Source organism: Podarcis vaucheri (assembly GCF_965113315.1).
Source record: "Podarcis vaucheri genome assembly, chromosome: 16".
NCBI lineage: Eukaryota > Metazoa > Chordata > Lepidosauria > Squamata > Lacertidae > Podarcis > Podarcis vaucheri.
In genome coordinates this window covers 27,581,619-27,604,077 of record NC_138754.1, presented here as the reverse complement: position 1 = coordinate 27,604,077, position 22,459 = coordinate 27,581,619, and the positions used below count along the sequence as shown (strand labels likewise).

Genomic DNA, 22,459 nt, shown 5'->3' with positions numbered 1-22,459 from the left:
ATGGAGCGAATGCAGGCTGCACAGCTATCCCAGAAGCCAGAACAGCAAGAGGGATTGCTGCTTTCACTGCGCAGCGATCCCTCTTGTTGTTCTGGCTTCTGAGATTCAGAATATTTTTTTTCTTGTTTTCCTCCTCCAAAAACTAGGTGCATCTTGTGGTCTGGTGTGTCTTATAGAGCGAAAAATACGGTGCTTTTGCAAGGAAGCCAGCAGTGTTGTAGTGAAGTTTCAAGTGCAGGAGCCCCTCATGACAGCCCCCTCCCAAGCACCCCTGAAAGAAGATTCATAGAGTAATAGATGCATGCATGCAAAAATTTAATTGGATCAACTGAAAGTCATTGATGAATGAACTGGCAAAGTGCGGTGATTATAGTTAACAAGCTGGAATTTGACTGGGGAGGCCTAGCTATGCACCAGCCATGACTACAATCCTCTGCATAGTTTCTGGGGAGTGATCTCTGTGGGCCTCCCCTACGCTCTAGGTTCAGCTGGCAAAACACAGAGATTTTAACAAGTGTTCTTCAGCCAGCTGAAACGCGGCTTCTAAAAATGCAAGGAACTAGAATGTAAGAATGTAAGACAAGCCTGGTAGATCAGGCCAATGGCTCATCTAGTCCAACATCCTTGTTCTCACAGTGGCCAACTTTATACCTGCAGGAAGCCTGCAAGCCGTAAATGAGCACCACAACTGTTATCATTTAGGCTGCTGACACAAGGGAGAGAAATATCCAGCCTCTATCTGGCTGATTATTGTCCTCATTCTCTGAAAGTCTCATCATCACTTCCTTCACTTTGAAAGTACAAGGAGGATCTATCAGTTACCCAGAAGGTGATGTAATTGCTCTTGATCTGGAAAGTCCAGGCATTGTGCTCCCCCCGCCCGCCCAGTTCCTGCCCCACTCTGCCACAGGGAAGGAACCAGGATACTGCTGCAGAGTGTATTCGGTTGTGGCAGGCTGTGGATTCCGTGAAACGCAAAGATCAGAGAGGGTCAGCTCCATCCTGGAACCTGTTTTGAAATGGCTTGAGGCCCTTCCCCTGTTTTGCTTCAATTAATAACAATGCGAGAGTAAGGAATTAAGGTCTGGAAACACAATGAATGAGCAATGCTGCATAGCGGGCCCCACTGGCACCTGCCTCCAGCAAGGGAAATGTTGTTTTCCAGTGGGTGTGTTAAAGAGGGAGCTGTAAAGAACAAGTATCTTCCCATGACTTTGTGGGAAGCAGCACAATGAACATTTTCAGAGCAGAGACTTCCAGTAAAAAAAAGGGAGAGGGGGTGGGGGAGACACAGAGATGCCAATGGGGGATGAAGAGCGGAGAGAGACAGAGAGATATTAATTAGGATCCTTATAACGTACATTATCTTCCGGGGCTTCTGTTTAATAAGCTGCTGGAGAAGGTTTCACTGCTTGAGTGGTGCTGAACAGGGAATGTTTTCTGCAGAACCAGCCGGCTGTGCTTCATGTGGAGAGAGGTGGAGGAGCAGGGAGAGAAGCCAACATTTATTTATAACCACCCAATGGTGTTCATGCCAACCTCTGCTCAGGAAGGGCTTGTACATTCAGGCAAAGCCATTAAATCAGCAGAGAACAAGCAGGAGGAAGAGGAGGAGGAGAGGGAGAGGGAGAGCGAGGGGGAAAGCCAACACCAGCCTCAAGCAGGTGATCTTGGGAGTCAAGCAAAGGCAAGGTGGGGGATGCCAAGGACAACGCCAAGGACCTTGAGCATTGCTTGACGAAGCAGTGGCTGGGCACTCCCTGCCCCCTCCCAGGCCATGCACCACAAGAGCCAAGACCCTGATCTGGAGCAGAAAGGAGCCTGGAAGGAGGAGATGGATGTAGCCAGAGCTGGCCTCTGGAGGCTTGCCATGGACAATTCTATGATCTGGAGGGCACCATGTTGACCACTCCTGCCCTATGGTACTTTACGCTGCCTTGAGCATTTTGAATGAGATATCATAGATAAATTGAGCTTTTCTTAATAAACTGGGATTCCTGAGGAGTAGCTAGGCTGGGCCACAAGTGCCTCCAGTACTTCTCTCCATTGATGATGGTGATGATGCTGATGATACATAATAACGCAGATTTATACACCACTTCTTAGCCAGGAGCTACCAAAGCAGTGTATACAATGAGAGAAGAAGAAAAAAGATAAAACTACAAAGACAGACTGAACAAACAAAAGGCAAAAACTCCATTCCTACAGCTTTGCAGTTATCATACCATAAATTGACTGGGTCACACTTCAGGGAAAAGACTTCTTAAAAGAAAAAAATTGGGGTCAAAACAACATCACCAGACACAGTATTTCCCTCCCCTATCAGCAAAGAGTCAAAGCTTTTTGGGGAAGTGCCACAGGCACTCTCTGCTCCTCAGTGCCAAACTGCCCAAGGCCAGAAGAGAAAGTATTTCTCAAACCAGTTTGGCCACCCTTTGATCCCACCCCTGATAGGATGTACCAACCAGCTGCTGACTAGGCAAGGCCACCTTTTCTGATGTCTACCAGCCAGGATATTATGTCAGAGCTGCAAGTAAAAGCTCCTCGGAAGAGCAAAGAGCTTCTCACACAGCCGCTGGCCAGGAGGAAGGGCCAGCTCCCGGCACAACTTTGATTCTAGAAATCAGCCCCGGTGGCACAATCAGAAGCTACAACCACTGCCTCAGTGCAGAGGCGTGTGACTTTAGAGCAGCCTTCCCCAAGCTGATGCCCTCCAAACACTTTGGGCTACATCTCCCATCAGCCCTAGCCAGCAAGGCCCATTGGATGCTGGTGCTAGCCCCAAATATCTGGAGGGCACCAGGCTGGGGAAAGCAGACATTGATGCTAGCAACCAGGCACACTGCATTCTCCCCCCGCCCCCTCCTGCGGAAGCAGACTCTGGGGAAATTAAAAGGCCTTGCTTCTTGCTCCAGCTGCTACGGCTGAGGAATCGTAAAAGGAACCACAAAAAAAGGATGAGTGACAGCGGGTGGCTCTGGGAATTAAAAGCACGCGCAAAAGATGCCAAAAGCTCTCTGCAGTGGGGAAAAAGCAGGGGGGGGGGAGACTGTTCACATCCTTGTACAGTACTGCCTTGCTCCTTCCCCACAATCTTATGGCGAATACAAACCCTTTATTTACCGTATTTTTTGCTCTATCAGACTCACTTTTTCCCTCCTAAAAAGTAAAGGGAACTATGTGCGCGTCTTATGGAGCGAATGCAGGCTGCGCAGCTATCACAGAAGCCAGAACAGCAAGAGGGATTGCTGCTTTCACTGCGCAGCGATCCCTCTTGCTGTTCCGGCTTCTGAGATGCAGAATATTTTTTTTTCTTGTTTTCCTCCTCCAAAAACTAGGTGCGTCTTGTGGTCTGGTGTGTCTTATAGAGCGAAAAATACAGTATTTAGAGAGCAAACTCTTGAAAGGCAGTGCACACCCTAGGGACAATAGTGTCATTTTATACATTAGGAATGATGATTCTGTGGCCCTTCAGATCTGGCCCTGATCACTGGCCAGGCTGGCTGAGGCTGCTGGGAGTTGTAGTCCAGCAACGCCTGCACGGCCCAGGTTCACCATCCATTATATATAAAATGAGAAAGCTTCTGTCATACTGGATGATTCATGTACTGACGATTGATGTACACACAGCAGGATCCCTGAACTACCAAGGAGTTAATTTCAGCTTAGTTTAACCCCTCCGCTGGAAAGATGATCTTAACTGGCAGCTTGGCAGGCAAAGGGCAGAGTTGGCTTCTGGGGAGGTCAGAGCATGTACATGTAGACTTGCAGGCCGACCCAGAAGAGGCCAAGGGCTGAGCATCACGGGTCAGATCTCAGGGGGCAGGAAGAAAGCAGGCAGCCAGACCTGCCGGCATGCGATAGTCCACACGTGGCAAATAGGTGGGGCAAAGGACTCACCCTTCCTTTTTTTTTTTTTAATAATAATTTTTATTACATTTTTTTCCAGATTACAGATAAGACAGAACAAAGAAAAGACATAAAGAATAAAAAGAAAGAAAAAAAGAACCATTTCAACAACTTATTTCAGATTTCTATCGGACTTCCCCGCATCTCCCACACAGTGCATTCTTAACAATAAAGTTATCAGCAAATTATAACCTTATTTCGTGTGTTTCTTTGTATTTTCAATTGCAGTTTAAGTTTAAATCTCTTATTTTCCATTTACTCTAAAAATATAACATATTGTCATTTTTACTCATTTAAACTTTGATTCTTTCATAAATATTATCCAATTTCATAATTAATCAACTTTCGTTGCTGGGGCTAGCCTTCCAAATCATACGGCATCTTAAGATTCATATAACTTATAATATTTTTGCAAATAGTCTTTAAATTTTTTCCAGTCCTCCTCCATTGCCTCTTCTCCCAAATCTCGGATCCTTGCAGCCATCTCGGCTAATTCCATGTAGTTCATCAGTTGCGTCTGCCAATCCTCCAGTGTGGGCAAATCTTGGGTCTTCCAATGCTTGGCAATAAGGATTCTTGCTGCTGTTGTAGCATACATAAAAAAGGTTCTATCCTTTTTTAACACCTTCTGGCCGACAATGCCCAGAAGAAAGGCCTCCGGTTTCTTGGGAAAGGTGTATTTAAACACCTTTTTTAACTCATTATAGATCATTTCCCAGAAAGCCTTCACTCTTGGGCAGGTCCACCAAAGATGAAAAAATGTCCCTTCAGCCTCCTTACATTTCCAACATTTATTGTCGGACAAATGGTAAATCTTAGCAAGCTTGACTGGGGTCATGTACCACCTGTATACCATTTTCATAATATTTTCTTTCAAGGCATTACATGCCGTAAACTTCATACCGGTGGTCCATAACCTTTCCCAGTCCTCAGACATAATGTTATAACCAATGTCCTGAGCCCATTTTATCATGGCTGATTTAACTGTCTCATCCTGAGTGTTCCATTTAAGCAGCAAGTTATACATTCTCGATAATAACTTAGTCTTTGGTTCCAACAACTCTGTCTCGAGTTTCGATTTTTCCACCTGGAATCCTGTTTTCAAAGGACTCACCCTTCCTGACAACTGCAGCTTTCATTTGGGAACGTAAGCAGGCCACAATCCCTTCCTTATCTCTATGACAATGAACCTGAACACAACGTCTGCGGAGATCTCTCATGGGCCAGAGAGGGCAACTGAAGTTGGGGTCCAGTAAACCACAGAGCCTAGGACTTAAACAACAGAGCCTAGGAACTTGCCGATCTGAAGGTCGGCGGTTTGAATCCCCGTGACGGGGTGAGCTCCTGTTGTTTGGTCCCAGCTCCTGCCAATCTAGCAGTTCGAAAGCACACCAGACAAATAGGTACCGCTCCGGCGGGAAGGTAAACGGCGTTTCCGTGCGCTGCTCTGGTTCGCCAGAAGCGGCTTAGTCATGCTGGCCACATGACCCGGAAGCTGTATGCCGGCTCCCTCGGCCAATAAAGCAGATGAGCACCGCAACCCCAGAGTCGGCCACGACTGGACCTAATGGTCAAGGGTCCCTTTACCTTTACTTTGGCCAGGTGGTGTGCAGACACACACTTCCAACTGACAAAACAATAGTTTGTACGAAATAGGGGAGAAAAACCACTAGGACATAAATTGTGCAAATGAGAGAACCTGAATGGGTCTGCTCCTACGGTCCGCTCCAAGAGTCAAAAGGAGGCTTACTGATTTTGTGGATTCCAGAGACCCCGAGGAAATGGTGTCACGGCTGCCTCGGCTCTTGGAGCTGAGATGGGGAGAGGAGGAGGGCGAGTCGTCGATGTAGGGCATCATGTCATGGTGACGACGCTGCTCTTCGGCCCTGTCCACATCATAGGCGTAGCCGGGCGGCATCCCGCTAAAAGACAAGTCTGCAAAGAAAAGCAAATAGTTATTATGAGTAGTGTCATTCATTCGGTGTACTAGTTACTTGCCACATAAGCTGCCTAAATAAGCACATCATAAAGGTGGAAAGAAGCTGCCGAAGGAAAACAGGAAAGGAATATTTTGCTCAGTGTTGTGCAGATGCCCTGGAAAAATGAGAGAACGGAAGTGTGGCCAGCGCAGAAGCAGCCTCATCCTTCAAAGCTGCTTTGCACTCAGACTGCAATGTCCCAGGTTCGTGCCCTTCCTGGTTTTCCTGCAGTCATGTCTGCTGCAAGACTATCCTGGGTCCCCCTTAACTAGCACAGAGCTGTGTTCAGAAAATTCTCACCATCTTTCCAGCAAGTGTCCGTTTGTTTGGGACTGCAGCTTTCTTTCAGAGGATCCCTGACTCAGAAGACAAGAGATAATGAATATGCAGAGCTGTGGAGTAGGGAAGAGAGAAGGTTTCTGCCCAAGACCCTGGGAAGCTACTTGCAGGTCTAGTCCAAAGTAGCCCACCGGAATAGAATGCCTGTATCTCTCATGGTGCTGCCTGGGTGTGGGTGACCTTTTGGTCCTCTCCAAACATCCAGAAAGGACTGAGGCTCTGCGGAAATGCCCTTTTTTTTAACCTTCTGTGCAGATGGACAACAGAGAAGACAATCTGGGAGGCTGGCAGCTCCTCTCCTAACCTGCCAGCCCCAAACCATTTCATGTGCCACCCATTGCTGGTGTTGCCTTCAGCTGTGTGAACACACCTGAAGTTTTCTTACAGCATCTCACGAGGAGATATGGCCATTAGACCTGGGACATTGGCCACTGCTGAAAACAGCTAAGAGGCAGAAGCCAGATGGAAGGAGATGCAGAGGTTAATGGTGCCAGACAGAGGTCTAGCAGAGAAGGAGGAGAAAGCCTCAGCTGGTTCTCTTGCTTCCTCTCATAAAGGTTTTGTCATTTTATGTAGACTTCATTTACAATTCTTTTGGGAAAAGGCAATCTGAATGATCAAAGGGATTGCGCAACTCCCTTATGAGGAAGAGTCACAGAGTTTGGGACTTCTTAGTTTGGAGACGAGGTGAGTAAGAGGTGACATGGGAGAAATTTATAAAATGATGCATGTCATGGAGAAAGCGGACAGAGAAATGTTGTTCTCCCTCTCTCATAACACCAGAACTCATAGAATCATCAAGTTGGAAGGGACAACGAGAGCCATCTCGGCCGATTCCCTACAATGCAGGAATCTTTTTGCCCAACATGGGGCTCAAGCCCACAACCCTGAGATTTAGAATCTCATGCTCTACCAACTGATCTAAAGCTCTACACGAATGCTGGAAGATTCAGGACGGGTAAAAGAATGGACTTTCCCCACACAGCACATAGTTAGACTATGGCACTCGCTCCCATACAAGGCAGTGATGGCCACCAATTTGGAGGGCTTTAAAAGGGAAGCGGGTGGCACTGTGGGTTAAACCACTGAGCCTAGGACTTGTCGATCAGAAGGTCAGCAGTTCGAATCCCCATGACGGGGTGAGCTCCTGTTGCTCGGTCCCTGCTCCTGCCAACCTAGCAGTTCAAAAGCACGTCAAAATGCAAGTAGATAAATAGGTATCGCTCCAGCGGGAAGGTAAACGGCGTTTCCGTGCGCTGCTCTGGTTCGCCAGAAGCGGCTTAGTCGTGCTGGCCACATGACCCAGAAGCTGTACGCCGGCTCCCTCAGCCAATAAAACGAGATGAGTGCTGCAACCCCAGAGTCGGTCACGACTGGACCTAATGGTCAGGGGTCCCTTTACCTTTTTAAAAGAGGGTTAGACAAATTCATGGGGGAGGATTAGGCTATCAGTGGCTTACTAGCCATAATGGCTATGCTCTACCTCCATAGCTGGAGGCTGTATGCCTGTGAACAACTTGCTAGAAACCCCAGGAGACTGCTCTTCTGCTTGAATCCTGCTTGCAGGTTTCCCCCACAGGTAGTTGGCCACTGTGACAATAGGACACTGGACTAGAAGGGCCAATGGCCTGCTCCAGTATGCTCTCATTATGTTCATATGCAGTGCTCAATCAGAAAATGGAAAAAAAAAATGAATGTTCCTTTCCCCCCCTCAAGACACAAAGAAGCTAATGGTACCTTTTAAAAAATAGCATGTTAGAACAATGAGAAGCCCCCAAGATCCTATGCCCCTCTCGTTTTGTTTCTTGGGGCTTCTCTCATGCCTGGAGCTTAGCCAAATGCAGACCCTCACAAAAGACATGTTTGCTGAAGTTATTCCAACCAGGGCTGGCTGTCAAAGACCACAGTTATTGTGAGAGGAAATAAACAACCAACGCAACTATGTGAATCAGCCTTGAGGCTGGAATTCTGGAGTTCCTGGTCTTGGTTACAGGAGACAACAGTGTATCATTGCTCTGACTGGGGCATGCCCTCTCCCTCTCTCTGCATCTGTAGGGAGGAGGGCTGCAAGATAAGTCACATTGTGGTACGGGAATTGGCTCTCAAGGTTGTAAGGAACTGCAGTTTGGCTGAGCCTTAAGGCCTCCCAAGTTTAATCTTTTTGTTCCTGTTAAACCTTGGCATTTGCACATAGGAGTGTGAGGTGTGACCTTGTATCATCTGCTCTGAGGAGGAGGCTGGGGACCAGCCACTGGCTGGGTTTATTGGGTCCACCTCCCCCCCCCTTCCTCATCCCAAGGAGTGGATTTGCAAATCAATTCCGTAATAGGAAGGTTTCCGATAAAGGAATTATGTTTCTTCAAAGGATTTGTCACCAAGTTACTGAAGCAAACACATTTCCCCTTCTGCACTGGATGTATGATCCTGGCTCTAGGGAGAGATTTTGCTGAGTGAGAATTCAAACTGCGAGAAGGGGAGAGGAAAACTCCCAAGTAGCTCTTCCCCCTCCACCTTCCGCCCTTCTGAAAGTAGGCTGGTGGGATCCTGCGGATTAACTACTTTTTGTCATAAGTTCTTATTGATTTTGCATACAATTTAACAAATTCAATTCAGTTTCCATGTAATATTCCCTTAGCTTTTTGACTTCCCAAGTTCCCTTCCTTACTTCCATGATGTTTCTGTTCAAATCCTTTTATCTACTACCTCAAAAATAATACTTATTTCTATAACATATATTTCACATTGCATTCCTTTATCAGTTTCTCATTCCTTTGCCTATATTTCCAGACCTGCCTGTGATTTCATTTGACTGTAATATTTTCTCACATAATCCGAAAGGGATCTTGACACTTCAACAAACAATTTCGTCCTTTTGGTCTCTTATTTTTGCCATCAATTTTACCATCTCCATATAGTCCAATATATTAATCCATATTTTGTATTTATGCTAACAGCAATATGGTTTGTGTCAGTTCCATACTACAGCTGCAACCGAAATTATTCAACCCCCATTGCAAATCAGGTGAAATTCAGCTGAAAATGCAACTTATACGGGCTTCTCCAGTCTCACTGAGTTGCATTTTCAGCTGAATTTGGGGGAAACTGCTTGAAGCATCTGTTGTGTGGAGCTATTTCCATTGCTTTTGTGTGATTTGTTCATTGCAAACAGCTGAAAGACTGAAAATTTTGATAATAAACCTGTTTTGCAATGGGGGTTGAATAATTTCGATTGCAAATGTATGTGGTGCCTGAGACAGGGTATCCGAACTGCACTGCTGGTCACACTGAAAAACTCTCCTGCCCCATTGCAAAGTGTCCTAATGCAGTTCCTATTCATTTCAATGGGACCAAGTGCCATTTCAAGCAGTTGCTCAGCTTATGCTACCGAGGACACATGTCTGTGTGCTTCTCCCTCAATGGGGCTATCTCTGGACTGAGACACCTCCATCTCCCTGTCCTGCCATGCTGGAAAGCAGCAGCTTCACAGCACCAAGTCCTAGGATGGCTTTCGGGCCTCAGCACCTACAAAAGGGAAATTCCCCTGCTTCAGCCAGAACAAGGCTCTTCCCTCTGCTTAAGTGTTCTGGAACAGCCTCTTACCCTCTTCCGGCTGATGAGATAGATGTAAACACTTTGAAGGAAGGAGAAGATGAATACAGTGGTGCCCCGCAAGACGAAATTAATTCGTTCCGCAATTTTTGTCGTCTAGCGAATTTCTCGTCTTGCGAAGCACGAAATCCCATAGGAATGCATTGAAAATCAATTAATGCGTTCCTATGGTCAAAAAAAGTCCAAACAAAGCCAAATTTGGTACAACAACAGTTTATTAACTGCTCTTTAAAGTCACACATACTGTAAAGAGCAGTTCAAAAATTTAAGGGAAAATAAATTAACTTTATAAACAAAACATGTCTTTGTTTTTAGTCAAAGAAAAAAAGTCGCGAGACGTTTTCGTCTTGCGAAGCAAGCCCATAGGGGAAATTCGTCTTGCGAGGCAAATCGCGAACGGAAAAAACTTTCGTCTAGCGAGTTTTTTGTATTGCGAGGCATTCGTCTTGCGGGGCACCACTGTAAATGGAATGCAAGAGGAGGTGGCCCTTCAGATATCCTGGCCCAAGGCCAGTTGGGAATGAGAGAGAAGCAGCCCCATTAAGGCCCCCACCCCCCATCCAGCTGTGGATGCATCTGCAGAGGCTAGATTGGGGCATTACATTTTAATTTGCACAAACTGACACACTACTATTACTTCCTCTGACATGGAAATGTGGTCTTTTAATGAAGCCTAAAACAGCGCTGTATAAACCACAGTGCCTAGGGCTTGCTGATCAGAAGGTCGGCGGTTCGAATCCCTGCGACGGGGTGAGTTCCCGTTGCTCGGTCCTTGCTCCTGCCAACCTAGCAGTTCGAAAGCATGTCAAAATGCAAGTACATAAATAGGTACCACTCTGGCGGGAAGGTAAACTGCATTTCCGTGCACTGCTTTGGTTCGCCAGAAGCGGCTTAGTCATGCTGGCCACATGACCTGGAAGCTGTACACTGGCTCCCTCGGCCAATAAAGTGAGATGAGCGACTGGACCTAACAGTCAGGGGTCCCTTTACCTTTACCTTTACCTAAAACCTCATTATCCTCTGGTTTTTTTGCAGTGGCATCACACTGCCAGCTCATACACAACTTATCACTGACAGCAATCCCAAGAATCTCAAGCCAGGTATCCCCCCATCCTTGTGCAGATTTGAGCCCCCCACCCCAGCGCAGAAGTTTGCATTCATCTCTGTTGATGCGTTTCGTTGGTTTCGGCCCAGCTTTTCCATTCCAACAAGGTCGGTTTGCATTGTGTTCCCATCTTCTTAGAGGTTTGTTACCCCTTTCAGTTTTGGGTTATCCACAAATCTCATAAAGATTCCCTCTACCCATTCATCTAACACAATGATAAAGGACTGAACATAAGGAGAGTCTGTTATGGGGGTTCTGTCCAGCTCAGTATCCTGTTCTCACAGTAGCTAACCAAGTGTCCCCATGGGAAGTGCACAAGCAGTTCCTGACTCAAGGCAGAGCCCAGCACCTGCCCCCCCCCGTCCTAACCTCCCTCTGGTTGGGTGAGGAACCACTAATGAGCACTCCCAGAGGACTATTTTCCATCCATCCAGAGCCGGCCCAGCCATTAGGCAGCATGAGGCTGCTGCTTCAGGTGGCAGAAGCCCCCCATGCAACACAACCATGGGTTCTCCATTACCTCCACCAACGGTGGAGGAGAACTGCCACCATCAGCGCCAATACTGGGCAAGATCGCATCCGTTTGGGGTGAGATCTCACCCCAAATCAGTTTGATCTTTTCAAAAGTAGCAGATGCAGGAGGGCACATGGCAGTGGCAGGAGCAGGAGCAGCAAGGTAGGTGGTGGTAGGAACTGCAAGACAAAGCGGCGCATCCTGTTTCACCTCAAGCGGCAAAACAGAACACACCACCCCTGCATCCAGCTGCGAATCCACTTGGCAATCTAGTATCATTCAGCCAATTTGCTGAGCAAGATATCATGGTAGACTTTGTCAAATTCTTGGCTGAAGTCAAGATAACTTATGTTCACAACATTCCCACAATCCACTAAACTAGTACAGTGGTACCTCAGGTTACATACGCTTCAGGTTACATACGCTTCAGGTTACAGACTCTGCTAACCCAGAAATATTACCTCAGGTTAAGAACTTTGCTTCAGGATGAGAACAGAAATTGTGCTCCAGCGGCGCGGCAGCAGCAGGAGGCCCCATTAGCGTACTTAACCTGAGGTACCACTGTAAATTGATTTCTTTTAAAAGAAAGAGAGAGAGAAAGAGATTATTAGTCTGACACATTTATCTCTCCCTAATCTCTGTATTGCTAATCAAGAGGATACCTTTATAAGCTGTTCTGCCTCCCCCTCCCTCCATTATTGAAGTCAGATTGACCAGTTTCTCAGCTCATCCTTTCTGAAGACAACATTTGCTGGTCTTCAGTCCATGCTTTTCAGAAAGGATCCAGAGATCCTCAAGAGTACACCAGGAGTTTCTTTAATACCATAGGATGCCGTTCACCTAGCCCTGAAGACCTGTGTTCATTCAAAGGCGTTGCCTGACAGACTCATTATCAGTCTAGAACAGCAATTCTGGCCCTAAACCGGTTGGGCAACTTACTGCAGGAAGGTTGTACTCAGCTCCCCTCTGCTTGTTCATCCATTAACATTTCCTCCTCCTTCCTGAGCAGGGGGGCTCACCACGGCCTTCTGGTTGCTTTGGATAGTCTTGCAAAAGACTTTTTGCTGCTCTAAACATCTCAATTCTGACCTTTTGCTGTTGCCCCTACTGCCACCATTTTTCTTTCTCACTGAAATGGTTTGCAGCTGCACTTTTCCTTAACTCCATCTTCAACAATTCTGCACCGTAGGACCCTACATAGCATTTGTCTGAGCTTATTAAAAGCAGCTTTCCTGAAAACCAAAGGGGCAGTTTAGGCTTCACTCACCTTTGACTTTATGAAAGGTCACAAATTCTAACACCACACCATCACTTCCCCCCAAAGTCCCTACTACTGTCATCTCAACAAATCTTCACCAGACATGTTGCATCACCCACCAGTCTCACAAAAGCATGATCTCTTTGCCCAGGCTTTCCCTGACCCCCAAGACTGGGCCCTGCCATAACAAAACCCTTGTGTTGTTGTTTTTTATAATACTACTTTACTGGATTTTACTTTGCTGTTTTTATTACACTGTTCTATTGTTTACATGTCATGTTTTTTGCATACCGCTTAGAGGGCTTTAAATAGTAAGTAGTTTAGAAATGTTTTCAAGTGGGTCACTGTGCCAACTTTCAAATTCCTCAGAATTCTCCATCAGGCTAATTATTAAAAACAAAACAAAAAACCCAAAGGGGATGGGAGCAGAGACAGAAGAAAAAAACCTGTTAGTTCAGCCATCTTAAACACTTATCTGACATACACCTGGATAAACAGCCTGGCTTACACCAACAGTCTTCCCCACCCCCCAACTCCCTTCATAGTTTTTATCATCCAGCCTGAGGGAGAGTCGTGGGGAACACTATGTTATGATGTTTTGGCATTGCCCTCATCTGGACTTTGGCACGCTCCAACCTGGTTATCGCAAGTTACATGAGTAACAAGGCAGGGCTCCAACTACCTGAGGAGTGAAAGTCTAGAAGAATTGCAAGAAGATTACCTCAGAGGTGGGGCTGAAGGCTGGCCCTCCACCATTGCCCACATGGCCATGCGCTACACAAACACAACTGTAACACATGAATAGGTACTCACTTATCTAACAGCTCTCACTGGTAGTCAGCGTTAGAAACTCAGGTATATAATGTGATTGCCAAATGACACCTTAAACCTAGGCTGCGGCTGCCAAAATATAATGTCTAGGAACCATCCCCCCCCATGGGATTTATTCTTATTTTTATTGTTACAGTCATACCTCATGTTACATCCACTTCATGTTACGTTCCTTCAGGTTACGTCCCGCGGTGACCCGGAAGTACTGGAAAGGGTTACTTCCGGGTTTCGCCGCTTGCGCATGCGCAGAAGTGCAAAATGACATCATGCACAGAAGTGGCGAATTGCAACCCGTGCATGCGCAGACGCACCACTGTGGGTTGCGTTCTTTTCATGTTGCGAACGGGCCTCCCGTTCGCAACCAGAGGTAACCCTGTATTCATTCATTCATTCATTTCATTTCTATACCGATTTATATTTTAAAGAACAGATCTCCAAGCAGTTTACGACACGTTAAAACGTCAAATAAAGCAATCCAGAATAAAATTAACTCGGGGGAAATATCTCAGGTCCTTCTCTAAGTGACATTTTGCTTTCTCCAGTCACCAGCCTGGCACCCAGAGATCTCCATCTGGTCGCAACTGGACTCACACCAGTCGCAAAAATGCGCCTGGCTAATTTCGAACACCGCTGGTAGCGCTTCCTCACAGTGCGCAGCAAAACTGTGGAAATCGCTCCCACGGGAGGAAGCAATGGCTACCAACTTGGATGGTTTTAAAAGAGGATTTGACAAATTCACAGGGGAGAGGGCTATCAATATACAGTGGTGCCCCGCAAGACGAATGCCTCGCAAGACGGAAAACTCGCTAGACGAAAGAGTTTTCCGTTTTGGAGGTGCTTCGCAAAACGAATCTCCTATGGGCTTGCTTCGCAAGACGAAGAGGTCTTGCGAGTTCCTGCGGGGTTTTTTCCCTTCCCCCCCTTTTGCTAAGCCGCTAAGCCGCTTATCAGCTGATCCAATAAGCTGATAAGCCGCTAATAGCGCTAGTCCGCTAATCCGTCAATGGGCTTGCTTCGCAAGACGAAAAAACCGCTAGACGAAGAGAATCACAGGACAGATTCTTTTCGTCTTGCGAGGCACCACTGTATACTAGCCATGGTGACTGTACTCTGTCTCCACAGTCAGAGACAGCAATGCTTCTAAATCCCAGTCACTGAAAACTCCAGGGCGGGAGAGTGCTCTTGTTCTTGAATCCTGCCTGCAGCTTTCCCGGAAGTTGCATCTGGTTGGCCACTGTGAGAACAGGATGTTGGACTGGATGGGTCCCACTGGCCTGGCCCAGCAAGCTCTTCTTGTGTTCTTAACGTAGACCACAAAGAAGGGGCCTCAGATGCTCCTCTTAAAAGTTTGGCGCCGGCACATGTTTGATGACTGCATGCGAAATCAGATGGCGAAAACAAATTATTCACAGGCCCCGGTGAAATGCTTCTGACCGTGCAAACTGACTCCCCAACTGATGGTGGGTGTTTAGCCCTCACAAAAAGGCTGTTGTTTTCCTCAGCACAACAGTGCCTCTGATGGTCTCACTCAGGGCTGTTAGCCTCCGTCAAGCTGTTATTTATCTATGAGGGAGGCAGCATGAGGCAGCGGGCAGGCGGATCGGGGTTAGTGGCAGGATCAGGTGGGGACACATCAACAGCAATGCTTATCCTGTATGTAAGGGCTGGCAACGCCACGCTTGAAGCTCCATCGCAAGGAAAGGAACCCAACTGAGTCGTATTGTTTGTCCCTATTTGAGTGCCAGGTACTTACAAAAGGATAAGTAGAGGCTAGTGTATGTCCAAAGTGGCTCACAGTCCTGGAATCTGGAAGGATGTGAAGATCTCAGATAAGCTCAGTTGGTGGAGCACGAGACTCTTATTCTCAGAGTGATGGGTTCAAGCCCCACTTTGGGCAAAGGTTTCCTGGGGGTTGGACCAGATGACCCTCATGTTCCCTTCCAACGCTACGATTTTATGGTTAACTCATGCTAGCACAGGAGCCAGCAGGACAAAGGGAGAGTTTGCCCACCCAGTCCCCACCCGGGGACAAGACTGGCACGTGATGATTTGCATGGGCTGTCCTCAGACTATACAGAAAGAGCATGACATGAGGAGCATCACAGAAATGTAGAATTGGGAGAAACCCAATGGATCATCTAGTCCAGTGTTAATCAACCTTGGGTCCCCAGATGTTGTTGGACTACAACTCCTATCATCCCTGAGCTCTGGCCTTGCTAGCTAGGGATGATGGGAGTTGTAGTTCAACATCATCTGGGGACCCAAGGTTGAGATAGGCTGATCTAGTCCAACCCCCTGCAGCACAGGACTCAAATACAGGAATCAAAGCATCAGAGCAGCTCATCATCTTTCCCTGCCAAAGCATGCTTAAGTAAGCCTTTGGGATGGGCCACCTTGGAATGATCTCCCCTCTCTCCCTCTGGAATTAGCCCAGCGCCCCCCAAAACACACCCACAGGAGATTGCATAAGGCATCCACAGGATGCCTCATGGACAGCTGGCTGCACCCACGCTCCAGGAACTGATTTGGCTGCCTTCGTCCAACAACGAGAGAGAGACACGGTTCTCATCTCCGGATGACTCTCTCCCTGAGGAAAGAGCAGAACTCCTCTCCACCAACCTGTCAGCACAAACAGGAGCAAAATGAAACCCACCAAATCAGCATCTCAGGTACCTCTTGCAGAAGGGCACAACATGACCCAGCCGGCTGAGCTGCTCCAGTCTTCCACCCAGATTTTGGGTGGTTTCTTTGCACCTCTCACTCTAAGCATTTTCAGTTTTCCATTCCCCCTCCTCCCCATCAGTACGACTCCCATCAGCCCCCACAAAGACCCATAGAATTGTAGAGTTGGAAGGGAACCCTGACGGTCATCTAGTCCAACTTCTTGCAATGTAGGAATCTCAACACATGCCCCTCCATCATATTGAACCCTGCTTAGCTTTGCAAGTGTGCTAGCAGTTTTACTGTTGCACCACTAGAAGGACAACATATGGCTGTGCTGGCAGGGGCTGATGGAAGCTGTGCTGTAGTCCAAAGCAGCTGGATGGCACCAGTTTGGGGATGGCTGAGCTAGACCTACTGAGAGACCTCCATCACCCTGCTCCTCCTCCTCCTTGAATCTCTTAAACCTCCTTTTAAAGCCACCCCAGTCAGTGGACATTGGTCCATCCTGTTTGATGTTGCTGATAGGAACATACCCATGATATTAATCCATTGGCAGAGGAGGGAATAATGCAGACATCACCCTCGCAGAAAACCAACCATCCTGACACTGTATTCAAAATTCATCTGCCATCAAATTCTGATTTATGGTGGGTTGTATACAGTGATAGTAAGTATAGACATGCTGAAATTAATGGGTGTGAATAATTTAGATCCATTGATTTCAATGGGTCTACTTTGAGTATCAGTGGAATATTTTTGTTTTCATGGCTTGTTTTGACATATCATCGATCTCTCCCCCCCCCCAATGTTTGGCTGGACAGTTTAGATTTCCCCTCCAAATAAGTAATAAATCACAATATTAAGATCTGCTTAATACAGGGTCACAAACCCTTGCACATACCACCAGATCTAAACTTTCAACGCTGTGTATAGCAGGTTTAATTGAGTTTCGGTCGATTCTTTTTTCAAAAGTCAAGCATCACTAACTAAAATCTTGCACCTTAACTTGCGTTCCTCCTACAGGTTTGTTTGGCCTAGGCACGGCCTCTGGGAGATGACACGGCCATGAACTGGAGGTAGTAAAGGACTTGTGCAGAGGGGAAAAACCTTCCTCCTGCAGGTGACAAGCTCTGAATTTAATAGGGCGGCTGGGCAGAAGAGGCAGCCTGAATAAATAATGTACAAAGCTGCTTCCAGCTGGCCGCCTGTAATGCAACCCCCCCCCGCCCCCGGCCTGCTGGCCCAGCACAGATCCGGTCGCTGGCAGACATGGTGTGGTCGAAGTCTTCCCCTTTTAGTAGCCCTTCCTGCTTCCATCAGCATTCAAGAGGTGGCACAGGTCCTCCTCTGCAGCTGAAAGGTCCATTCTGCCCAGGAGCTCAGGTGGCAGAAGCAGAAAGCCACCACTCCAGCAGAAAGGAAGCCTAGGGGTTGGAATGGCGCTCTGCAGAGGGGGAAGGGATGAGTGGTCGCTCCTGCAGGGGAAACAGCTCTAGGGAGTGGAAGCAGGAGGAGAGCAATAACCCTAGAGACGCCAGCCCTACTGTGGCTGCAGCCCCAGGCAGGGAAGTCCAGGACAGGCTGATCCCTGAGCTCTGCTCCACTTTGCCCCCAAACCTCTGGTCAAGTGCCTGGCAGCCAGCCGTGGGCGAGGGGAGGCTGGCTCTCGCCTCTCAGCTCCGCAGCCAGGGCGGAGGCAGTGCTGTGTGGAGCAGGAAACTGCAGAACCCTGGTATTTATTTACGCCCAGATTTCCAAGGCTTTAAAAAGCTTGCACAAAGCAGTTTCCTACAAAGCCAACACGGTGCGAGTACAGTTTCAAAACAAGAGAGCTCTTAACGCCGTGAGAGCAACAGCAGCTTGAAAACGGGCGTCTGAGAAAAACACCACAATCCATTATCAAAAAAGCCTTCCAAAACAGGAAGGTTTTCAGAACACGCTTGGAAAACAGGAAGGGAGGGGGCTTGGCTAATCTCCCCAGAGAACGAGTGCCACAATCAAGGGGCCACCATGGAAAAGGGTCTGCTGCTGCCTGGTACTGGTAGAACCAAGAGAAGCAGGAGTTGGATAGGCTCATGAGGGCATGTTGATGGTACCTGAGATGACAACTTAGGATCAGCACTTGAAGTGATTTGTTAGCGAATGCAACTGATGGAAAAAAATAGGTGTGCTACTGCAAACACTCTGGCAGTCATGTTCAGAACAGGCTGTATATCTTCATCGAGAGTAGCAGGAAAGGCTCTCTGCAGCACCTCCACCTCATCTAGATTAATTTCCAGTTGGTTTGCCCCCCATTCAAATCGAACTTGGTTCAAGGTATCTGCTGCCTCCCTGGCAGTGGCTGATGAAAACAAGGAGGCAGAGCTGAGCCGCGACCGTTTCAGAACAAACCTTACCCATTGGTGGCTTCGCGGAAATGTTTAAAAAAGGATGGAGAATAAGGTGAGCCAGCAGGATCCCATAATCCACTATCTCAAGAGCCACTGAGACATCCAGGGTTGCACTTTCCCTGCTTGTGACTCATTCATTCCCCAAAGCAGGGAGTAAACTAGATTCCTCCAAAATCACTTTGAGCTGAGAAACCCCCATATGTTCCAAGACCTTGGCCAAGAATGGTAAAATTGTCACTGGACAACGATGGTTTAAAAAAAAAGTTTTATAGGTTGTATGTCTTTGTTTCTCAACTTGATCATTTTACAAGGTTTTGTATGTATTGTGGTATTTTATGCATTTGTGACATGCAGTTATTTTTATTGATCATCGTTTAGTAATTATTATAACTGTTAAGCATGAGTTTCTGTTTAATTATTAATAAATTTGAGAGCTGATTTTGTTGTGTACTATCTTACTATAATATATTATTGAATATTACTTTGATAGAAGTCATTTCATTTAAAGGAATGTTTTATTATGACTTTTTGTACTGGATTAGATTATTATAATAAGGTGTGTGTTCTCTGTTGTATATTTTCTGGCTGCAAACCGCCTTGCGTATAGTAATACAGAAAGGCCGTATACAAATTAAAAGTGAAGTGAAATGAAATGAAATGAAAAATTAGGGTCTATGGTGGGTTTCTCTACAGTCTAGGCAGAGGTGCACCACTGCCTCCAATCAAGAGACTCAGTTGCCCTGGCTCCCTTCTAAGACAGGAAAGGAAAGAGCCAAGGGGTCAAGAGAAAAGTCTCAACCTCCAAGCAGTCTCCCCCCCCCCCCATCCCCAGGCTTGACAAGCTTAAAGGTCTCCATTAAAAACCTTTGCAGTGGCTGTATCCACCTCCCATTGGAGCAGAAATTATCTGCAAAATGCACTGACAATTTGCCACAGCAGGCTACAGAGGGCTCAGCAGAAGCTCCCGGGATGCAACAGACCTCTCGCCACTGGGAAAATGGCAGACACAATGTTGGCAGAGGAAAAGGCTTTGTCTGCCATCACCTGGAGGGCCCTAATACGGACTCCCCACCCCCTACTTTCCCTTGCATTAACCCTGAGTCTTCTGCCATTTATACTCCTCGCCACCTAGTCAGCCATTTCATTGCCTTTGGCTTCTCAGTCCAAGTGAGGAGCCATGTGCCCTCTACCATTCTAGTGAGGGCATTTAGGAGCGATGCTATTGAGAATTCAGGTCGTTTCAGAGAGAAGCCGTGGCCAGATGTTTCAGCGAGAAACTGTCCCAAAGGACACCAGCAACCACCTGCATTTGTCAACCAGCAAGACTATTCTAAGAGCCTCTGTAAAACCCTTGCAGAGGGATAAGACTAAATACATGGAAAATTAGAATGCTATCAATGGCTACCATGACGGTTATGGGAATCGCAAGTGAGGAAACCACTGCTGGTTCAACTCAGGTCCTGCTTCTGGGCTTCCCTGGTTGCCCACTGGACTATATGGGCTCCCTTTGGCCTGACCCAGCTGCTATAGGTCTCTTCTGATGCATCAGTGACTTCTACAGTAGTAAAACATACAACAGTAGTGTTGGAAGGAACCACCAGGGTAAATCTAGTCATCCACCCTGTGGTAAAGCAGGAATCTTTTGCCCAACATGGGGCTTGAACTCATGACTCTAAGAGCCTCATGCTTAACCGACTGAGCTAGCCCAAGTATTTTTCATTCTGGATCTGTGCTTGTGGAATTCTCCACAGTACCATAAACGTCAGGTCTATCTCCCTGGTCTTTTAAAGGTAAAGGGACCCCTGATCATTAGATCCAGTCGTGGCCGACTCTGGGGTTGCGGCACTCATCTCGCTTTATTGGCTGAGGGATCCGGCGTACAGCTTCCAGGTCATGTGTCCAGCATGACTAAACCGCTTCTGGCGAACCAGAGCAGCACACGGAAACGCCGTTTACCTTCCCGCCGGAGTGGTACCTATTTATCTACTTGCACTTTGACGTGCTTTTGAACTGCTAGGTTGGCAGGAGCTGGGACCGAGCAACGGGAGCTCACCCCGTCGTGGGGATTCGAACCGCCGACCTTCTGATCTGCAAGTCCTAGGCTCTGTGGTTTAACCCACAGCGCCACCTGCATCCCCCCTGGTCTTTTAGGAGGGTTTAAAAAAACTTTTAGAATGGGATTCTGGTGTATAAAAAAGGAATACAGGGAGCTATCTTATACAGAATCAAACCAATTGGTTCATCTGACTGGCTATACTGACTGGCCGCAGCAACTCTTCAGGGGTTCATACAACTCAACCTGGGGGTGCTGGGAGCTGAATCTGGGGTGTTATGAATGCAAAGCTAAGAGCCAAGAGCCCTCTCCATGTTGCGAGAGTGGGACACATTTACAATTCCACCCTCCTTACCGCACAGAAAGTCCTTTAACTCCCTTAAGGTTTTCTTTTCTTTTTGCATGCACAGAGCATTGTTGTTTTATCCTGCTTGGGGAATTGAAAAGTAAAATTAAGTTACAAAAAAGGTTCTTGCACCCAACCAAGGTCATTTTGCTAACAATCCAGCCTTTCCTGTTCTGCACAGCCCCATTGTAGAAGTTGCCAATCAGCAGCTGATCCATTCAATGGGCCCAACTCCCCCGAAGGCCACGGAAAAACACCACCGTCTGCCAGCATCAGGCTAACAGGAAAACCTTCCCCAGCCTTGTGCCCTCCGGGTGTTTTGGACTACAGGTCCCATCTGCACCAGCCAGCACTGCTAAAGCTGATGGGAGTTATAGTCCAAAATGACTGAAGGGCGCTCATTCACAGACTGGGCAAAGCAACATCCTCAGGCACTCAAGAACATAGCTGTCAACTTTTCCCTTTTCTTGCGAGGAATCCTATTCGGAATAAGGGAATGTCCCTTTTAAAAAAATTGACAGCTATGCTCCGGAAGCTGCAAATCAAAGTGGCAGAGGTGGTTTCTGAATGCAGTGAACCTTTAATGCTCTGAAATAAGGGGCGTTGATCATGTTCACATACGAAACAACCCCCATCCTTTAACCAGAAGGGGCTGCTCTTTCTAGCCTAGCATCATGGCTAGACCAGGAGCTAACCTGTGACCCACATGCAGCCCTTGGCCATTCCCCTGGTGGCCCCCCTTTTGCCTCTCCCCACTGCCCTGCTAATCGGACACCAGCTGGGCAGCAGGGAAGCGTCCCAAGAGGGCAGCAATCAAGGACAGATCAAGGGCACCAGGGAGGAGGTTCTCCCTCCCCCCCCCACGGTCCAGATCCAATGAAGACCGCTGTCCCTCCTCCCCAAGTGATCACCTGCACTTTAATGAGGAAATAGGGAGGCTGGGATGACAGCTGCTTGGCAGGCTAGTGGCAGAGGGACATAATTTTATTGGAAAGCTCAAGGAATGAGGCCACCCCTGCACATCTGTCTATCCATGAGTGTTGCTGTTAATGCATGTCTGGGAATAGGAACGTAGGAAGCTGCTTTCTAACAAGTCAGAGCCCTGGGGCCTATATAGCTCAGTATTGTCCACACTGGCTGGCAGTGGCTCTCCAGGGTTTCAAGGAAGCGGTCTCTGTCTTAATCTAGAGATGCTGCCAGGGATTTAATTTGGGGCCTTCTGTATGCAGGACAATCGCTCTACCATTGAGCGATGGTCCTTCCCTGAAGAACCTCTGTGTTTGTGTGTGTGTGTGTGTGTAAGAGAGAGAGAGAGAGAGAGAGAGAGAGAGAGAGAGAGAGAATGAGAATGAATGTGGCTGGCTCTGACTATGAGTGGTGCTGTGGTCTAAACCTCTTGAACTTGCTGATCGGAAGGTCAGCTGTTTGAATCTCCCCAATGGGGTGAGCTCCCGTTGCTCGG

At 47.4% G+C, this 22,459-nt stretch overlaps 1 protein-coding gene across 1 annotated transcript in view; it reads right to left on the bottom strand.

The window, feature by feature from the left end:
* The window catches only part of BCR (BCR activator of RhoGEF and GTPase), an 89,577-nt gene that overhangs the window by 45,571 nt on the left and 21,547 nt on the right, over window positions 1-22,459 (bottom strand). The window contains exon 2 of the mRNA XM_082203011.1: window positions 5,660-5,844. Coding sequence (XP_082059137.1) covers window positions 5,660-5,844 — 185 coding nt within the window. The remainder of the gene's footprint in view (window positions 1-5,659; window positions 5,845-22,459) is intronic.